General features: G+C 45.1%; 1 protein-coding gene across 1 annotated transcript; it reads left to right on the forward strand.

The window, feature by feature from the left end:
• The first annotated feature begins 255 nt into the window (after positions 1-255).
• Positions 256-18,793, forward strand: PLA2G12B (phospholipase A2 group XIIB). Its single transcript, XM_065408688.1, has 4 exons — positions 256-490; positions 4,838-4,926; positions 6,664-6,829; positions 18,675-18,793. Exons 1-4 carry the CDS (start codon positions 256-258, stop codon positions 18,791-18,793), a joined length of 609 nt encoding a protein of 202 aa, XP_065264760.1.
• The last annotated feature ends 2,674 nt before the right edge of the window (positions 18,794-21,467 follow it).

A 21,467-nucleotide genomic window follows, 5' to 3' on the forward strand; every position in this document is an offset into this window, starting at 1 on the left:
ATTTCAAAGTATTACACAACTGTCCTCCACTCTCCTGTTTTATGAGCTGAACTTGGACCGAATCTCCACTTTGTCTGACCTTTGCACTCTCTAATTGCTGTGACCTCACTTTGGTTACCACAGCAGTGTTTAAAGTCCATCAGAGAGGGGAGTATACATGCCCTGGACTCGAAACAACCCAGCCCCATTTCCACCTCACTACATGCCTGTGCATTAGAGTTTCAGGAGCCTGGATTTGTTTGGTCTGAGTGCAGGATGAAGCCGGTTGTCAAGACAGTAGTTCTGTGCCTGGCCCTGAGTCTAGGAAGATGCGATGAAGAAGTAACCCCAGACAACTCAGTCAACCAAGCTGCCCCAGAAGAATCAGCCTCAGCAGACTGGGGCATTGGGACCATCAGAGATGGCTTTGAAACCGTTAATGGCTATTTTGACTCTTTTTTAGAGCTGCTAGGAGGAAAAAATGGGGTTTGTCAGTACAGATGTAGATATGGTAAGTGGCTTCTTTCCTTTCCATAGGGCCCTGTGGGTTCAGGCAGCTGTCCTGTGAATTGGTACACCTATTTCAGGCCTAGCCAATATCTTACCAGTAAGAACTGTTATCAGTTTTGGGTTTGAGACAGAAGATGGGAAGGGCAAATGCAACAGATATTCTCTGGAGAGACAAATCTTGTACATTTTGTATCTGTTTCTAGGACTTCTGACTGAATTCTGCATGTTGTTCTCCCAGCACTGTCCACACTCCATTAACTTTCTAAATTGATACTAATGGAGTTTTGGCGCTGCCTCTTTAACTCTCCGCTTACCCATCAGAATTTTTGGTGGGGTTTTTTCCCTGATCTTTTTCCTTTCAAACTCCCCTTTGCTTGTTTTTAAACTTACAGCCTTTCCCCTGAGCTATGATGGATTCTGTTCATGACACTTACATTGATAGAGAATTCCTTAAAACAAAGGGGAACTCTGTGTCTAACACTGAGTCAGCAAGTCAGAAACTAACCGTGGGAGGGTAGAATTCAACCCTGTGTTGATAACTAAGCCTGGTATATAGACATCAAGGGACAATTTGCCCCTCACTGAAGATTAAGGGCTTCCCTAAAGGGTAAAGACTCCTTTGGACTTTTTTGCTACTGGGGAATAACGGGAGAGAAGAGAACATTGGTGTCTTGTCTTAACACACCACAGTTCTCAGTCACCTAGGGCTCCAAAGCAGGGGACAACTCTTCAGCAGAGGGGACACAGACACCCCAGAATAAGGGACCAACCCCTAGCACACTTTGGGCCCAAAACACTAAGTAAGAAAGGACTTTGTATAACGCAGTGATGCTGTTTGCTTCTTTAACACGTGTCAAGTTTATACGCTTAGATCCAGCCATTCTGAGGTCAGAGGAACAGCAGGTCAGTGTAGGACAGATGTAACTCTGGTGTGCCCCTCATAATCCAGGGGAACTTTCAGAATCAGCATCTTCCGCAAGGAAGCTTCCTTTCCCGCCCACCCCAGTTTGGTTAGACAGCCAAGCCTTTGCAGTCACAAGGAGTAAGGGGTCTTTCTGGCTCTAGCTGTACAAATCTATCAGCTTGGTAGGTGGAGTTTCTAAATGACTCACACAAGCAGCAGACCAAGCAGGCTGCAGCAATCTCTGCAGCCATCAGAGTTTAATTATTCAGCAGTTCTTAGTTCTAAGATTAGTAATAATGAGGGGAGGAGGGAGCGAGAGAACTGGAAGGTAAATAAGATCTGTTGTCACTATTACAAGAACCTTTAACACTCAGACTGTTCCAGACAGTTTCTGTGTCTTAGGCATTTTTTTTTTTTTTTTTAAAGGTACAAGTCAGTTTGTCTTTGAGACAGAATTTAGGGGAAAGCTTCTTGGATGTAGTCAAGGATGCTTTCACCAACCGACATTTTAGACTACAACAGACCTCTGGGAACTCAGTTGCCCTACTTATGCTGAAGAACATAGGAGATGTGTCACAAGGAAGGTCTTACCTCTAAGGCTGTAGGGGGAAGAGAATCTGGCAGGCAAACTGCCAACAAGCTGAGGCCAGGGCTTTGTGACAGGGGCAACCTGTGGATCTGATGAACCATAAAGAGAGCTCTTGTGTGACAGGTGACAGCTGTAACTGCCACTATCCAGGCAAGTGTTTAAATGTACTGGAACAGAAGACAGTTATATTCAGATTAGGTTTCACAAAGCCTTATGGTTCCAGTCCTGTAGTGTGTGTGTGTACCCAAGAGTCCTAACTACTTCAAGAGGAGTTTCAAATAGTAGGAAAGCAGTTTAGGACCTGATCCTGCATAACAATGGGCCTAATTCCCCTCACACAGGAGAATCAGAAGAAAACCCTTTGACATAAATGGAGATACCATGGTAAGTGAAATGAGAATCAGGTGCTCACAGAACAGAAAGCAGCTCAAATGCATGGGGAGCATATTTCTTGTTAAAATAATGATCTACATTTAAGTTATGTTAAGGGTAAACGATTGTTAGCTTCGATAAAGGCTCAGGATGCCCTGTGAGGCGGAGAGAAGACATTCCCTTGTTAAGGTCTTTTATGCCTCCTCTAGAAGATGAATCACAGAAGTGCTGGAGGGAGACCCTAGGAGCCCCTTGTTAAAAATTCTGCCTCCACTGCAAAGGAAAGATTGCAGTGAGATCCTTGCCTGAGAGGTTCCCCCTCTGTCTGCCAGGATTACCTAAAACACTGGTCTCCAAAGTCTTTTTTTTTGCTTCCGCAGTTCGGGCAGAAGTCCGAACGGCTTTTTTTTTTTTTTTTTTGCTTCGGCAAAAATGGTAGAGCTGGCACGGCAGGGGGTGCTCAAAATCTTTTTACTGATAGGGGTGCGCGATCAAAAATGTTTGGAGACCACTGACCTAAACCACTGACTCAGAAAGATTTCCAAAGAGCAAAATTTTGGCTTTGGAATGGACCAAACGGTAGTTATTTACAACACCCCAGCCTTCTCTACCCACAGGTGCCCTATGAGGTTTTGGCACTAAAACATCCATACCTCCCATTCAAGAATTCACACTGGATATTTGCTGTACTACCAATAACTAACTCTATTTATTTGTCAGGAACAAATCCAGCAAGAAGAGCAGATGTATGTTTGCTACATGATGTAACCTCCCTCCTTGTTTGTAGTCATGAGAAAGTATTTGTTTTCCCATTTAAACAAACAAGTAGATTCCTTCACTCTCCTCTCTGCTAGCATGTGTTCCCCTGGGACAAGTGATTAGTCACAGGCTAAAGGGGAAATTAGCAAAGTCCCTTGTTGAAATATTGGCAGCACAGCCCGGAGGTTTTTGATGATCCATGCAGGCCTATAGTATTTGTCCATGCTTTCTCCCCCAGTTCAGGCATTTGAAGCTGCAAGCTGGGGGAAAATCCAAAACCTGAGATAAAATGAATTTGTTCACAGGAAGAATAAATGCAGAATCCCTTGACCTAGGGCAGTCATCTGCAACTACATCAGGAATTAAAGATCTGGTCTCTTCTTCCCAGGGCAACTGTTACAAACTCTGCCTGCTGCTCTTTTTTCAGCCTAATAATGCTGCTAATAGTCTGTATTGCCGAAATGAAGGTCAGGACTTACTGGTAATGGTCATATCCATCTTATGCCGATGAGAGAGTTTCATGCTGTCTGCAGTTGGAATCTCCCTTCTCCTGGCTGCCAGCTGATGTAGTTCTTAGCGGATTTCTCACCAGCAGAGGGCTGTATTGTGGAGGACTGGGAACATATAACCCAAAAGGGGGGTGGGTAGGTGTTATGGTTATGTGGTTGTTTGCTGAAAAATATTGGGAGGGAGAGTAAGGTATTTCTTTAGGGAAGTCAATGGTGAAAAATGAAGAGCCATACTCTCAGGCATTCAAGCAAAAGTGGGCTAAAAGTAAAAATTCTCTGGACAGTTTCCCCCAATTTCAGATGCCAGGCTCTGTGGATGGGCAGGCAAGCAGGATTTGCAGCATTTTGCATGGCATTGCCTCTTTTTCAGAGTTGTTCCAAGGGACCCATTTTAACACTTAAGAGCTCTAGAAGTTATGATTTCCAGCGCAGTGCTGAATGGGTCTGTGTAAAAATGGGCAGCGTAATCTAACGTGCCCAGGGCTTGAGTATCCAATGCTAGGGGGCCCAGCGCTGTCCCAAGTCTCTGATGAAAGAAATAAGCAGCAGGTGAAATTTTAACTCCATTGTGGAGTGCTCTATTACCAACATTTACACAGAAGTGGATATCCCCTCTCTTTACTACTTGAATATAGCCCAGGTGGAACATGTGGAAGAGATTGGGGGGCTCAGGAGGTCTGAGGCAGCTGGAATGCAGAGTCCTGTGTCCCTGAGAAGGACTCAGGCAAGAGGCCTGAGCCTGGGAATGTGACCTGGAGACCCAGAGCTAGGAATAGTAACTAGACTCAGCCCAGACCCAATTGATTTAGAGACACATGGGATTCATGTTTAGGTCCATTTACAACAGACTGGTAACTGTCCAGGAGGAGGACTGGACCAGGTTGTAAACACTGGAATCCAGCAATGACATAGCCCTTCGTAAAGGATTAGTGATTGTGGGAGGTACAACCAGGTCCTCAGGGAGCGTTGGACTGTCTTTCACTTGATCTGAAAGAAGCAGTTTATGCCTCTCTTAAAGCAAGAGATTAGGTGGGTGATGGTCCTCTGTCTGTTCAGTGGAGCTAGGATGCCTATAGGAGGCTGTATTTAAGACCCTCGTCGTACAATGTTTCTTTGCCTTTGGAAAACCAAAAGCAAAGAACATGTGCTTACCTCTAAGTTCGACACCCCTGCAATCTCTTACCCCTAACTTTTCACATTTCTCTGTTTTTCAAGGGAAGGCTCCAATGCCCAGACCGAACTACAAGCCACAAGAGCCCAATGGCTGCAGCTCCTACTTCCTTGGTCTCAAGGTACCAGAAAGTGTATGTACTGCTGCTAACACTTAGTTCCCCCATGAAATAATTCACTAACCGGAATAATCAGCTTAAAAAAATAGTTAAGAACGTGGTCTAGCTAGGACATGTGCTATTGGTATGATAACTATTGTATTTTTTTCCTGGCTGCAGCCAGCTCTGAGTGGTATCCTCACCTTTCCAAAGATTGCTGTGATAGTCAGTCATATATTACAGTACTAAATTGTCTGCCTGTGTTTGCCAAGGAGATGGCTGTCTGCGATGGCAAGGGAAGGAAAATGTAACTTTAAGTAACCATTTAATTTACTATCTGATTTGCTAACCAGCAGAGCGATCAGCTCCCAAATGTTGGTGGCTGCTGCTTGCGGTGGATGAATAATCCTGTCAATGGGAATTACATGTGTGGATGCATGATACAAAACTCCAATTGTCTTAGTATTTATTGGAGGATAAAGTCTACCTAGCAGATAAATGCAGGAGAAGCAAATGATTGCATCACGGAAGCAGTTCAGAAGGTACGTGGCAATCCGTGGGTTAGCTACGGAGTGTTGGTGCAATAGAAGCCACTTAATGGAAACCCAGATAAGTATCATGCACTTTTAACTGGGTCCATCACTAGGGAACATTCAGTGCAAGGCAGTTCAATTACTCAAAGCTTAGAGATAAATGGCAATGCCTGGTGTTCCCTGCAAAGCCTATTTCCAGGTGTGAATTGGTGTTTGCTCTCATAAATCTCCCACTAAGCAGCCCTTTGGTCCCTTTCTACAGCTCCCCTCCTCAATATTGAGTACTAAATTCAACTCATTTCCAGGCTTTGTATCTTGGTTATTTTTAAAGCAATTAATGAAATCAAAGTTAATCTATACCATGAGAATGGTTCCTTGAAGAGCCTCTAAGAGCTGGCCTGGCTAATTAGCCTATTTCTGTTCCCACCAGGGTCTGCACCAATTAAGATTCTGTTAAAAAAAATCCCTTGTGGGCTATTTTTGAAGTTATATTAGTTCCTTAAACTGGACATCACCACAAACCTCTCTAGAGGCTTCTGTCATCTTGTGCATTCATGAGTGTTAGAAGTAAGGAGAGGAAACTAGACCCCTACATCGGGGATGTGGAAGAGAAACAGTTTCTAATAAGCAATTTAGAAAATAAGGACTTCATTCCCACCTTGATATGAACAGGCCCATGTATAACTCTCATGCCTATTACACACTCACTAATGCAAGAGTATAAACCAAAAATCCAAAGTGTAGTTGTTCTTGAACTTACAGCTCTGTTTGTTACAACTATGGCATTAACACTGGAATTGTAGCAGAAGCTTTGGGTCAAGGAGCAGCATTTGGTGGTTTGGGGAAAGAGGGGCATCACCACCGTTGAAGAGGAGGATAGACCCTTCACTAAGGGCTGGTCTACACTGCCGCGCTAGTTCGGCGGCTGGGGATCGAAGTTCCGAGTTCGATTTATCGCGTCTGGTCTGGACGCGATAAATCGAACCAGGAAGTGCTCGCCGTCAACTGCGGTACTCCAGCTCAACGAGAGGAGTACCGCGGAGTCGACGGGGAGCCTGCCTGCCGTGTGTGGACCGCGTCTGAACCGCGGTAAGTTCGAAGTAAGGTATGTCGAATTCAGCTACGTTATTCACGTAGCTGAATTTGCGTACCTTACTTCGACTTGGGGGGCAAGTGTAGACCAAGCCTAATTACAATGCCTGAGCAATGCTATCTTTCCTTTCTCTTCCTCTGCCTCCAGTTGGATTTAGGCATCCCTGCCATGACTAAGTGCTGTAACCAGCTGGATGTTTGTTACGACACCTGCGGAGCCAACAAATACCGCTGTGATGCTAAGTTCCGATGGTGCCTCCACTCCATCTGCTCAGACCTCAAACGGAGCCTTGGTTTTGTCTCCAAGGTTGAAGGTGAGTTTTGCACCCAGGCCACTCTTGTGGGAGGCAGGTGGCTCCAGCCCCATTTCCCAGAGGAGCGGTAGCAGGAAGTCCTTTTCCTACAACACGGCAGCAGGTTTCTGCTGTGACTGCAATAGGACATAGCACTGCCACAGCTGAGCGGCAATCACATGTGAAATACACTTAGATCAAAAGGCTGAGCTAGCCCTAACTTTTGCTTGAACATTGCCTCCCTCCTCTCTAAAGCAGACCTGTCCCAGACAATTACCCAACGTGCTTTTATGTTTGAAGTTTATTATTATTTTAAAAATAAAACCGCTACAAGCCATTCATTTTTACCTTAGGGTGGGATTTTCAGAGCCACTTATGGAGATGATCAGTTCTTATTACTTTCCAATGAGAATTGGGTGTCCAAATCCCTTAGCCAGATTTAAAAGTCTCAGTGCTAATGTTTTAGAAAGGGGTTAATTTTTCCACGGTATTTAACTTTATGACAAAAGGTTCTTATTAACATGTTACGTTTATAAGCCCCAATTTCAAGATTCGAACTCTCTCAACCATTCTTGATTTGGGTTGAGCTGAAGCTTGCCATATGGGCTGCCACCTCTTTTTTATTAATGTTTACATCCAAGTAAAGCCACTGTGGGGGAGGGGACAGGGAGAATGAGATACCATAGAGGGTAGTGTCACTGAGATGCCAACATCCACCCAGCTTCTCTTGATCCTGAAATGGAGACAAAAATCATCTCCCAGCTGCCCCAATGTCTGAGAAACAGAGGTTGGCTGAAGCTAAATACAGATTCCTTCACAAATCAAGTGACCGTTACAGGCACATCTCAGTGGCTTGAGTGCATATAGCACCTTCCTAGAATGGTGGAGTTTAAATTAGAAACACAGTACATGCAGCTTTCCTCCTTCTCCTGCCAGCAAACCTCATGTGGCTTATGAGCAGGGCCGGCTCTAGGCACCAGCAAAGCAAATTTGCAGGGGTGCAAGAATCCAGCATGAGAGCTGAGAACCAACAGGGAGCCCTGGGAGCTGTAGTTCCTTGGTTAGCTCCCTGCCTATAGAGCCAGCCCTGGAGCAGGGAAAGAACTACATTTCCCAGCATTCCCTTGGTCTCAATTAACAGGAAAGGGAGGGGGAAGGAGTGTAGAACTGAAACCTCATGCTGCAGCTTGCTGTAAATGGTAGGAACAGAGCCAGCTCTAGGTTTTTTGCCGCCCCCCCACCTCAGCCCTGGGCTCCCCCCGCACCCCTGTGTTGTCCCAGCCCTGGACTCTCCCCCGCCCACACCCCCTGCTGCCCCAGCTCTGGCCCCCACCTGCACCCCCAGCCCTGGGGTTATTAGGACTGGAATTGCTATTTTCAACATCCATTGCTTTTTTTTATTTATTATTATTAAGTTTTAGTTTTATTTGTTTAAAAGGAAGACAGTGATATTGCATTGGCAAATTCCCCCTAGAAGCAAAGAATGGAACAAAAGAATAATAAAGGCACCTCAACTTTATGTAGGACAGTCTTATAATATGCATCCAGATAGCCTTCAATCACACAAGCTGAAAATTGTTCCACTTTACTGCAGTTCTGTAACCATATGGGAACCAATCCTGTCTGTGTTCTGTGCACATCCAAAATTCCTGCTGAATGACCTGCCCTGGGAGCGAGTTACCAGTGACCCAGGGCTGGGGCGGCAGGAAGGTGCAGTGGGGTGGGGGGGGGGGCGGGGACAGCCAAAATTTTTTTTGCTTGGGGCAGCAAAAAACCTAGAGCCGGCCCTGCTTATGAGAGGGGAGGCCTGGGCTACATTGGAAATTAGATGGACCTAGCTACATCACTCAGGGCTGTGAAAAAATGTCATGCCCCATGCAACATAGTTAGGTCAACCTAACTTCTACTGTAGACACAGCTAGGTTGATGGGAAAAAACAACAACTCTTCCATCAACCTAGCTACGACCTCTCAGAGAGATGGATTAACTACATTGGAAAACCCCTTCCATTGACACAGGACCTAAACTACAGTGCCACAGCACCACCATAGCTGTGCTGCTGTAGTGTAGATATATCCCTAGCGTGCTAGCCACAGGAGGCTCATTGAATTGGGAAGGGAGGGAAGCACTATGCTTCAGCACCTGCTCCTGAAATACCTCGGAGTGCGCCTCTTCATATCACTGGGCCTCCTTTGTGGTAGTGCCACATGGCAGGTGTTCACAGTCCCCATATTAATGTTCCCCAGACTTTTCTAGTGCAGTTGTCCAGAATATGCTTCTGAGAGTGACTGCCAAAGACCTTAAGATTGTTTGCTGAAACCAAATTTCCTTAATAAATGTTCTTAATCAAAAGATTAACAACTTTTGAAGTGTGACTAAACTACGAAACACCGGTGCTGTCATCATTCACTGCTAAGAAGTCCAGTACATTAGGTTCTTGCTACCTCCATGTCAGGTTTTTTTTTTTTTTTTTTTAGCAAAATAACAAAATTAAAATCCTGAGCTCTCATGAATGACTGTTTTTAGGGTATCTGTTCCTGAACCCTTTGTCTGATTTTGTTCAAATTTGGTAGAGAAATTTGAACCCTGTCTCAGAAGTAGCCTACAAATTTTGAGGCTGATATGACCATTTTTGTGAATTTCAGGAGGTGACCAAAAGTAGAAATATTTAATAGAAAAACAGCTGCAAATTTAGCCAGGCATCAGCTCCTGGAACTTTAATACAGTACAGGCAATATCAACAGAGCAGGGACAATTTGAGGAGCAATAAGTAATTGTGACTTCCCCTCTATTGTGAGTGTGTATCTGATAGTCAAGGCAATGGACAGTCTAATGGTCCTGTTGGGTTAATTGCACTACTTGGGCACCCAATAGTGACAGTGGCCAGAAATGCCTTTGTTCATCTTCAGTTAGCCCAGAGACTGCATCCTTTCCTCTCTGATGCGGATCCAGCCACAGTGTCGCATCCCTTCAACATATCCAGGCTGGACTTCTGCAGTTCACCTTACTTGGGACTGTTGGCAAAGGCCACACGGAAGCCACAATTCATTATACTGAAGCCCAGCTGCTAAGTGAAATGAATTGATAGGGCACATTTCAACAAAGAACTGCACTGGTTCCTGATCCAATTCTGGATCCAGTTTGAGGTGCCAATCCTGAGCTGTGAGGCAATTAATATCTGAGACCTACATGTCTTGGTGACAACTTCTCCCTCCACCACCCAACAAGGCATACGTGCGACAGGTATGGACACTGAAGTTCATCAGGGCTGCCCAGAGGATTCAGGGGGCCTGGGGCAAAGCAATTTTGGGGGCCCCTTCCATAAAAAAAAGTTGCAATACTATAGAATACTATATTCTCGTGGGGGCCCCTGTGGGGCCCGGGGCAAATTGCCCCACTTGCCCCCCCCTCTGGGCAGCCCTGCAGTTCATGGTTATAGAGATGAAATTCCTGTGGGCTGCAGACAAAGTACTCTGAGTGGAGGGTATCCATGCTGTAGAGCTCCCTGGCACCAGAAAACAACCACATAAAAACAAACATGCATGGGTTATAGACAAAGATGAGGTGAAGAGAGAATTTGGTTTTCTTTGGCAGAATCAATGTGAACCTTCCTTTCTCTGTAGTGCTTAGATACTTCAGCCAAAGGCATATTAAAAACACAGAGACAGATTTATATAGGACTAAGTATCCTTTGTGGTTAAACAAATTATTGTTGCTTTTTTTTTTTTTTTTTTAAATCGAATTCAGAAAGATAGTGAGACAGCAGTTTGAGTCCAGGAATGAGCGAAGCCCCCATGAAGGGAGCTCAGCATTAGAAGGCATCACAAATGTGGGTTGAAAACTGATTTGGAGGAGAGTGCTTGGAACACAAGGAGTGAGACTGGCCTAAGCAGAGGGCAGCTTGCTAGCAGGATCAAAGTCAAAAATGGGAAAGAAAGACAAATGGGGCAGTTTGGAAAGAGGATTGGAAGGAGTGTAAGGATTTGGCAGGGGTTAGTGCTCCTACGATTGGGGTAACCCTGTGTCAGATTAATGAACAAAAGGAAAATTGGCAAATCTGGTTGGATCAGTGGGCAGGAAGGGGCACTCCTGGAGCTGAGATGCAAAGAGATGAGCGGAGAAACACCCATTCTGGGCATAGATTTGGACTGCTTAGTGGCTGAGTTACAGTGTAGCATGCTAGACCCCTTGCTTCCCCTTGTGGACTATGATGCAAGCAGCAATCTCTGCCCCTGGGGCAGGGCTGGCCCACAACATTTTGGCACCTGAGGCGGGGAGCTCAAATGATGCCCCCATTCCCCCTGGCTTGGGCCAAAACTTTGAAAGGTCTCAATTCTGCCTTCTTCCTGTTCTACTCCTCTCATGGTACTGCTCTGCTACCTACCCCAATAAAGGAGAACTAACAACTTAAAATGCCTTGTTCAAAAATTTTAAGTAACACTTAACTTTCAAACGCCTGAACAGCAAATGTAACTTTTCTTCTCTGCATAGTAAACACTGGCATTTTTATCTGTTTGAATGATCAAAGTGGTGCTTTCCGTGCCTTCTTGGTTGCAAAGATTTGAACTGCTTTCTGAAGGTCCACAGTGTGGGCCAGCTCATGCTCTATTGAGATGGTTGCAAGGCCAATCAGCCTCTCCTGTGTCATTATGGAGCGTAGATGTGTTTTTATTAACTTCAGCTTGGAGAAGCTGCTTTCTCCCCTGGCAACTGTTACAGGAAGTGTTAGAAGTATGTGCAGAGCAACAAAAGCATTTGGAAAGAGGGTGGTCATCTTATTTGTGCACATATATTCCAGAACAGCCTTTCAGATCCTACTGAAATGTATCTTGAAAGGGCTTTCAGTTCATCACCTAAATCACTCGCATCAATATCGCGCATGTCATCATGTGTCAACGCTGTCTCTAGTGCCCTGCATTGCTGGGGTAGGTCTTCTTCAGATATAGCGAGGAGTTTGGGAATATCATACTACATCCCAAATATACTGCTGTGTTCCTTGAGCTACATGAAATGTTCTTCAACTGACTGTATTGCACAATCTAGCACCTGGTTAAAGAATTCAACTTGAATTGTTGTTTGGGGGGTCTCACATGGGATTATCCCGTGCCTCGTAATCAAAATGTCTTCTTCCTCAGTGACTCTTGTATTCTTGAATGGGTGGGAAAATAGCTGCACTGTGAAGTTCCTCTGCCAACTTCTGTGCACTCTTCAGAATGTTTTGAAATCCCTCATCTGACCAGTAAGACTGTAGGTATGACTTTGCTTTGTCCAGTCATTCCATTGGTCCAGATATATCAAGGTCAACACCTCGGAGTCTCTTGCTTACAACATTTATTTCAAACAGTATGTCATGCCACAACACTATGCCTCACAGAAATTTGAAGTTATGTATGTTTCTGGTGATTCCATTTCCCTCTGCCACTGTTCTCCCATGAACAGTTCCTGTCATAGCATTATCCTCCATCATGGCAACTATGGCATCATCTATCTTCCCAATTTGGTGTTTGATAGGCTTTATCGCCTCCACTCGACTTTCCCATCGTGTGGCACTCAGTGGTTTCAGTGTCAGAGAGGATGTTCCCAGATGTTGCTTCAAAATTTGCCACTGATGAGTTGATGGAGAAAAATACATAGATGCTTTGAATTACATTAAAAAATTCCTTAGCCTCACTAGAAGCTGATGCTGCATCACCGACCACCAAGTTCAATGAATGAGAACTGCATGGGACAAAATAAGCTCAAGGGTTTAATGCTCGGATCCATGTCTGCACTCCTCTGTTCTTTCCTCTCATGTTGGCACCATTATCGTAGCCCTGACCTCTCATGTCAGCTATCGCAATTCCCGTATCTTCCAGCTTTTTAAAAAGCACATTTGTCATACCAGCTCCTGTAGTATCATCAATGTCAATAAATTCTAGAAAATGCTCTCTGACAGTCACGATTGCAGGCATGGCCGGCTCCAGGCACCAGCGAAGGAAGCAGGTGCTAGGGGTGGCACGTCCGGCTTTTCGGCAGCAATTCAGCGGCGGGTCCCTCAGGCCCTCTCTTCCTCTGAGCTGCCGCCAAAGTGCCGCCGATCGGCTTTATCTTTTTTATTTTTTCCCCCTCCTCTCCCCTTTCCGCTTTGCCGCTTGGGGCGGCAAAAAAGCTGGAGCCAGCCCTGATTGCAGGGACATTTGTAACAACAACAGAACCTAGTGAAAAACGCACCATTAAAGTCATTTGTTCCGTATGGCTGATGTCAGGTGTGCAGTCCAGAATAACAGAGTAATATCTTGCTGACTTTAGATCTGCCACAATCTTCTGTTTGACTTTTGTTGCCAGTAACTGTATGATCTCATTTTGAATGGTTTTTCCGTGGTGGTGGTGGTGTGTTCATTTCTTGGGTGGTGACTCTTCTTAGATGCTCCTGGAGTACAGCATCAAACTCAGCCATCAGCTCCACAGTTTTAAGGACGTTTCCATTGTTTGGCACGTACAGCTGATCTGAAGTGCCAAGCAGTGCTAGATTTTGGGTAGCAAGCATTCTCACAATGGCAATGAGCCTTTTCAGAACATTTTGCCAGTAAAGAGACTCTGAGGCAATCTTCTCTTGATGCTGATCATCTATGGTGGCTGTTAACTTTAGTCTCATCTCAAGCTCTTTCCACCTATGGAATGCTCTCTGGTGATTTGCTGCCTTCTCATGGCATGCCAGATTTCTAGCCAGATTTTTCCAGTCCTTTGTTCCTGTAGAACCCAATGTGGCTGGAACATTAGACTGAAAGAGTTTGCAACAAAAACAGTATGCAGCATTCTGGGTTTTTGAGTACATAAGCCATGGCCTCTCCACTTTGTCACCATTGGGGATTTCACGCCAGTAACGTGTTGGATGGAAACTTGTATTTTCATTGTCTTTGGGAAACGAAGTTTTTCACTTGCTGTGGCCCATGCAGCACAAGGAAGTCCCTCAGGCTACTGCTCAAGTGGGTCCACAGTCCTGGATCATCTAGACTTAAGGAACTAAACTCAGCAGCAGCTGGTTCTTGCACCTCCACCACACTCTTCTCTGATGTACACTTTTCTTCAAGAATGTGCATGGTTACATCCATTGGAGATGGAGATATGAATGCTGCAGTAGCTGCCAGGTCACCTGCACTCTGACTAACTGGAAGATCAGGCATCTCCTCACCACTCACATCCTCACTGGGGCCGGAAGGCTCACCATGAACATTTGTGTCTATGCATCTCAGGAGAGCTCCTTCCTGCTTAGATAGAAAAGCTTCCTTTGCTTTCTTTCTTTCTCTGAATGCTGCCCCAGAGGGGCGTTTTCTTCTTTCACTCATGACTGCTGTTCTGTGCCAGCTATAGTGGCTCTCAACACTCAGTTGAAGGGGACAAATAAGCAGGCTGGTAGCAGGGCCTGAGTGAGGGAATATATCAGTGTCTTAAGGGCCTAATTGGCTCCTACTACTTCAGTTGACTGCCTGTTCTCCTCAAGTGGGTTCAGGGAAGCAGCAGGAAACAGGAAGCTCCTTGAGAAGCTGGTGTTAACCAGTCCAGGCTCCTGGGGGTGCTAGAGAGGTACATAAGAGGCTGCTCCTCCTTTCTGCAGCTCTACTGCTTTCTGTTATTCCCTCTCACCTTTTCTCCTGCCTGCCTGTTATGTCTCTTGTGCCCTCCTTCCTCCAGCACAGCACTCCACCATCTCTGTGCATCTAGAGCAGAGAGATTACATATGCATCAGCAGCAGACAATTTTCGACACTCTGGGTCCTAGTGGTGCCCCCCCCCCCCAGTCTGGCACCTGAGGCAGAGCTGCCTCAGTTCGCCTCATGGTAAGGCCAGCCCTGCCGTGGGGACCTGTGCTTGCAACCGACACTTTCACAATCCCTAGCTCCATGAGTAGCTCAGAAGTTGTTGTGAATAGCACTCCTCAGTCAGAGGTCACTAGATGTGAAGTTCTGAGTGATTAAGGGAGTTAATGGGGAGGGAGAGATGGGAGAATTCCCCCCCACCAAAACAAAAGGTTAATGACTGTGCAGATCCAAATTTATTAGCACAGGTGTTAATACCTCTGCCTATCTTTTGTTCATTTTCCCTAGTGACTGAGCCCAGGTCTACCTTAGCAGCACTTTGGCAGTGTAGCTATATAGATATACTGTACTGGCCAAGCACTCTGAACGTGGATGCTGGTTTGGCAGCATAGCTTATTCCAGCCCCTTGCCACATGAAACAAGCTATGCTCGTAAAAGTGCAGTTTTGTCAGTATAACGGTCTACAGTCGGGGCTTTTACTGCCACACCTGTATCAGAGATCATACTTCTTCACCTCCCAGCATAGCTGTGTCAGGGGTAAGTCCATAGTGTAGACCTGTCCTCTGAAAAGCCTGTTTTAACCCTTTTGTCTTGCGTGTTGGGTTCTGCCAGTGACACACCCACTGCCATTAATGGGCACTACTCATCAAGAATTTTGAAAGGAACATGGTCAAGGGTGACAGGGCTAACTCTAGATTCCAGATCTCAGGTCAGTTATTATTAGTACATCCTTCCCACACCAATGTTGGAGCACAGCATGGAAAAACACTCTCTTCCATTCTTCTATCATTTGCTGCTGCTGTTTCCATTTGGTCTATGGGATTGAGATAGATTAAGAACCCCCCTTAGCAGGGAGGGCAGAATAAAGTTTCTCTTGGGTATCCTGGTTTCCTCACACCTGTTAGTATCCCCTTAACAGCTTCAAGGGGGAGGTGGGGGCTTGTCTGTTGCCATCTGAAGTACATGCCCCAAATATGCCTAGTGCTGCCTTCTGATTCTTGTGGAAACAAGCTGCTGGTTGGTGATTTCTTGGATCAAAAATCCCATATCAAAAAGTTACATTTCCTGTTTTCACTGATCCCCCAGACAAGGGCTACAACAGTGGTAAAAATCCCACACTCTCAACTGGGAAATCGCCTGCAGCAAATCCCAGAGAAAGCCAACACACAGGATTTCAATGCTTCCATGGCCCTTACTTTTAAACACTGATGATTTACAATCTAGACATTTTATTATTAATTATTATTATTAATAAAGAGAGCAGTGTAATGTGTACAATGGCAGGGTACAAGACGTCAAAAGTTAGGCCTGCCAACTGAAGGACAGTCCTTTAAAACAAGTTTCAGAGTGGTAGCCGTGTTAGTCTGCATAAGCAAAAACAACGAGTCGTCCTTGTGGCACCTTAGAGACTAACAAATTTATTTGGGCATAAAACAGTATTTATACAACATTGAACCCTCTTAGAGAGAGTCTAACCCATGATGTGCTCCTTAAAAGTGTTCCTCTTGCATATCCCAGCATTTCTCACAAATGGTATGCAGCTTCCCTGCCTGGGTCCCCATGTGCAGTCAGCCAGCAATGAGGCCGTTAAGGGGTCACTAATTTGTTTTCCAAACCTAACACCTAATTAAGATGAATGGGGAAGTTCACACTCCAGTGCTGCTATTGCAGACTTGAAAAACAGTGCCTCCCTCCATTGGTTTTCTGTCTCATTAGGATGATTAAACATTTGTAGAGAAGTACCAAAGACAGGCACAGCAACAAGTTAAAGAGAACAAATCGAGAGTCAGAGGCCTGAGGATCTTATTGCTGAGGTGCATTAACCCCCCACAAGCTCCTTCTTATCTTCAAGGGTCAACACAAACCCTACCTACAACTCTGCTTTTGTTGGTTTTGATAGCCCTTTATCAGAGATTTCCGTTTGAACGCCCTCTGCTGGCTGAGTGTGGCCAGGAAAGGCCATGTCTACACCCTTCCCTCAAGGGCCTCAGAAGTTACTCCACTGACAGCTTTTAAACATAGCAAGCGCCTCTGTTGCATGCTTGTTAATATTTAGAATAACTCCGCCCAGTCTTAAAGCAGACCCTCAATGTCTCCACTTAAAGTCCTAGTCATCCCCTTCTGTTCTGTGCCAGGTTCTTCAGGTGCTCAGCTCCCTTTTCCTGGGCACAAGTCCTCAGGGTTTCTTCATAAAATAAAAGCAGTCAACCAAAATGATATCCTCCCCTCCCGGATAATCACTACAGGAGCTCACTGCTCTCTTCAGGACCTTCCCTAGGCTCCTCTCACAGTCCCTTTCTAAGGGCTGCCTCTCTGCAGCTCTCCTCTTCTCCTTGAACTGGGGTATTGCCCTGCCCCTCATTAGAGGCAACCTGGGTTAACCTGCCTACTCATAAGGGGAGCAGGGCTACTTCACTTAAAGGGCCAGCCACTCTGTGTCATCTTTACTCTCAATCAGTTCACATTACTACTCCTCCCTATATGCCCGATTCAAAGCCCAATGAAGTGAATAGAAAGACTCCCATTGACTTCAATGGATTTAGCCTAGTCTACACTAGGAATTTTCCTTGATTACAGCCATTGGTTGCCAACAGCCAGCGTAGCTGCACAACTGCAGCCTGGGTAAACCCCAATCAGCCACAATTTGCACCAAGACAGTTTAGCCTGGTTTCAAGCAGGGATAAGCTCCACCAGTGCTTTACTTGACTGCACTAGGGGTTGCACAAGCACAGCTGAACCTGTGGTCTTGTCTACACTTGAAAGACAACGCAGATTAGGATGTGAATTTAAAGCACAACAGTTACTGGTGAATAACTCCATGTGTAGACATACTCTAGCTCTCCTCCCAGTCTCAGCTTGTGCCTTCTATTAAGCTTCCCTGGAACAATCTCCCTTTTCTCACCTGTCAGCCACCATCTCTTTCACACCCCTTCTTGCAATCCACCTCTTCAATGAGTCATCCCCACTTCTGAACTGTTGCCCTGTGTCTCCTCTTGTGTCTGACTTAGATTTTAAGTGCTCAAAGGCAGGGAATGTTTCTCTCTCTCATATTTTTATATATGCGCGCGCACACACATACACGGTCCTATACATTTTATACTCAGATCCCCAACCCAATTAAGTAAAACAAGAGAAGAGATTGTCTGGGGAGCTCTGAAGTAACAAGGAGGGCAGAGGGGATCAGGAAGGCTGTCCCAGGTGGCAGGAGTTACAGTGGCAGAACTGCAGAGAAATGGCCAGAGGAGCTGAGAGGGGACTAGAGAGAGAAGGCCATGGGGTAGGACTATTACCAAGTCTATGTCTGAACTGATTTTATTGCCTTCAGCCCATCAGGGAAAATGACCACCCTGTGGAGTTTAGTATTAACTCATTTATCTACCTGGCTGGGGAGTTCAATAGTGAGCCTCTTGCTAGAGTTGCCAACCCTGCAGGATTGTCCTGGAGTCTCCAGGAATTAAATATTAATCTAAAAGATTATGTCATGTGATGAAACCTCCAGGAATACGTCCAACCAAAACTGGCAACCCTAACTCCAGGCTGTTTGACATTTTAACTACTGTGTCATCTGGCTCTGCTCAGAGCAGGTCTAGATAACACCCATGTCAGATGCTGATGACCACTGGCAGCTGGTTTACGCTATTGCTCCCACTGTAAGGGTGATATAGCCATGTGAGAAACAGCCTGGGGGTAAAAGCTTAGTTTAGACAAGGCCATGGTCAAATGGAGGGGCTGAGAAGTAGGGAAGAGTTGATGCAGAGATCTTTTGAGAAGCTTACTTGTTATGTCGCCATACACAAAGAGCATAACGCACTTTCAACAAGAAAAAACAAAAGGAAAGTCTCTCTAAGAGAGAGCACAGCTGTTAGAGACTGGACTGCAGCAACACTGGGAACAAAATGGCTCCTAAATCCAGCCGACAGCGAGAAATAGAACTGTACACAAACTGTACACAAAGATATTGCAGTACCCCACACAATCCACACTGGTTTGAGGCCAGTCCTGGCACTATTTTAACTAGCAATGAAAGTGTGAGACCACTGCTGACATGCCTGTTCTTTTCCCTCCTGACAGCTTGTGAATCTGTAGCAGATACAGTGTTTAACACTGTCTGGACTCTGGGCTGCCGACCCTTCATGAACAGCCAAAGAAGTGCCTGCATTTGTAATGAGGAGGAAAAAGAGGAACTTTGAAGAGCACAGCCCTCTGGCCAGAGATGACCTCATGCATTCCATCTCTGATGCAGCTCTTTAGCAAGCCATTTTCCATCAGCCCTCTGAACTGGAGAAGTTATGATAGTATGGGGTAGGAGGAGCAGATTTTTGCACTGTGTATAATGCATCAGTTACAGCTTTGGGTGGAGGGGTGCTGTCAGAGGCAGTGACAACTACTGCCCACCTCAGATCCAGTCTAACAGCCCCATCTCTTTCCAGGTGTATCATTGTGGGTTATTTTAATGCCAATTTTCTATTGAGATGGATTAAGATGAGCAAACAGAATGCAATGCAGAGAGTAATAAGTAGTTTCTGCAGCAGATATACACATGTATAACAACTTCCTCTCCCTGAATCACTGATACACCCTGAAAAACAAGTTTTCCCACTAGCCAAAGTTCCAGTCACTAGTTACATCTTTTAAATAAATTATTCAAACACAGGAGATGGGCTGAGCCACAATATTGGGGCGGGGGGGGGGTATGGAAAAAGGGGGAAGGATTCATCCCCTTTTGGGGTTTTGGTTCAGACCCAATTATTTACACACATGCAAACTACCCACTTCTCTGAAATATTTAGAGGCTCCCCAAACTGTTCAGATAACCAAGGATTTTTGTTAGCTAAGAGAATGATTCATGGCTGGGGACATGGCCAAATATTAGCCAAGAGGGATTTTGAGTAGTTCCGATACATGAGTGCACACAAAGGTAGACTGGGACAAAGACCATCCATGCTCAAGTAGCTCAACACTATACACTCTGATACACATATAAGATTCTGCCCATAATTTCACAGCAGAGGAATAAGCTCCCCCCACAATTCCATTCAGCTGTACCTGTTTATTTTCCTCCTTCATAATTTAAAACCAAAGGGAAAAATTACATTAGTCTCCAGTAAGCACCTTCAGCAGTGTCCTTTTAAGGGGACTGGGGGGAGGGTGGTTGCAGGAGGATTTGATGGGACTTTGGGAAACTTTCAGGCCTACGAAGGCATATTTGTAGAATGGTACTGCTTAGGCTATGTTTGGTAAGGCAGGGCTTGGTTTCATGGGGACATGGCTAACTTAAAGAGATGAACAATCCCAGCGGATTTATTTTTTCAAACATTTCTAAGATCTAAATCTGTTAAAGGATTCTCTTATAGACTTTAAAAACTACCTCCCCCCAGGGAATTTTGTTGTTGTTGGGGTTTGTTGCTGCTGCTGCTGCTGCAAGGGAGTTTCTACCAAGATGTGTGTAACATACAAGATAAGTGTGGATCTGTCACATGCCTAGATAGATAGATGGATGTACACACATTCTCACACTCTCCCTGTCTTCCATTCACTTTTACACACTGCACAAAGTGGAAGTTACAACACTGTTTTTGACAGATTCTGTTTTAGTTATATCCTTTCTGGCATATATGTTTAAACTGATACATTTAGCAGAATGTTATTTAAACTACTGTCCCTGTTTTTGCCAGGCTTATTTGGCCGCACACTGGAAAGTGTTATACATCTGACCCATATGGTCTGCAGCAACGGGAGGCTATTGTTAGAAAACATGAGACTAAGGTAATAAAAAGTGATCACACTGAGTTGTGTGGGGATTCCCCCCCCCCCATTTGGAAGGGCCATTCTTATTTCCTCAGTGCAAATTAGATGTCCCTCTGAGCAGGTGATAAGCCAGGGAGTATTCCAGTGCCAAAGTTCATCTCAGTAGTTGTCCATCAGAATGTTTCCTGCAGAAAGAACCTGATTGTCAGCCCTAGTTTGTTTGGGGTGGGAGAGGCAGGGGGTTGTGTGTGAGGAACAGACACTAAGAGCTTTATATATTTTTAAGGTGAACTGCTACCCATTGTTAAGTCTAAAGGTGAGTTTATACGTACAATTAAATATCACTTGCAAAAATATCTTGTCTATGTTCAGTGGCTACATTTAAATTGCAGATCTCTACAGTGACACATTAAAGCTGACCCAAGCATGTAATGACATGATAGATCATGACAAAATGGAGACATGAGGGGTTTTGAACTGAACCTTTCCATCCAAGCTTTGGTACTTTGAGGAGATCACAAATAAAAGTGATATTTCCTTTATATCTATATAGCACCTTTCATCCCCAAACCACTTTACAAGCTGCAGCTGACAGATGGAAGACCGTTGAGCCTGCATTTTTCAGTGTAAAGTTTCCTTTTACTGACTTGAAAAAAAACAACAACAAAAAACCTTAATTATTTTTGGATGAAGCTTTTGAAATGTCTTATGAAAAGAACCAAACAAGAATATGTTGGAGTAGACACACGTGCTACATGAAATAAGACAACTTAGAGTTCTACAGCCTAGCCGGAGACCACTGGTGAGTCACTGAAATACAGCCATTCTGGCTGCTTAGCAGCACACAGCTGTTTAGATTGAGGTGAACTGAGATTAATCAATGTTCACTACAGTTCAACATGCTAAAACGTGCATCATCTTTGCGCTCACCCCCAATTGATGCATGAAGGGAGAGACCCTGTGCTCCCCTCAAGCTGCCTCCTCACAGTTCTTGTTTACAAATGATCCAGTTGGTGTCTTCCCTCCAGTTAAAATGCTTCTGTACAAGACTCAGCATCTCAGAGGACCCTTCTCACAGTATAGTGAGACACTGCAGCTACGCTGCCTCAGCTTCCC

This window comes from Emys orbicularis, chromosome 7 (assembly GCF_028017835.1).
Source record: "Emys orbicularis isolate rEmyOrb1 chromosome 7, rEmyOrb1.hap1, whole genome shotgun sequence".
In the NCBI taxonomy this organism is placed as follows: Eukaryota; Metazoa; Chordata; order Testudines; family Emydidae; genus Emys; species Emys orbicularis.

Excerpts from the sequence above, each read along its gene's own strand:
- PLA2G12B (XM_065408688.1), top strand. The coding sequence starts at position 256 with ATGAAGCCGGTTGTCAAGACAGTAGTTCTGTGCCTGGCCCTGAGTCTA. Across the intron at positions 491-4,837 it reads TCAGTACAGATGTAGATATG|GGAAGGCTCCAATGCCCAGA; the intron begins GTAAGTGGCTTC and ends CTGTTTTTCAAG. Across the intron at positions 4,927-6,663 it reads GTCTCAAGGTACCAGAAAGT|TTGGATTTAGGCATCCCTGC; the intron begins GTATGTACTGCT and ends CTCTGCCTCCAG.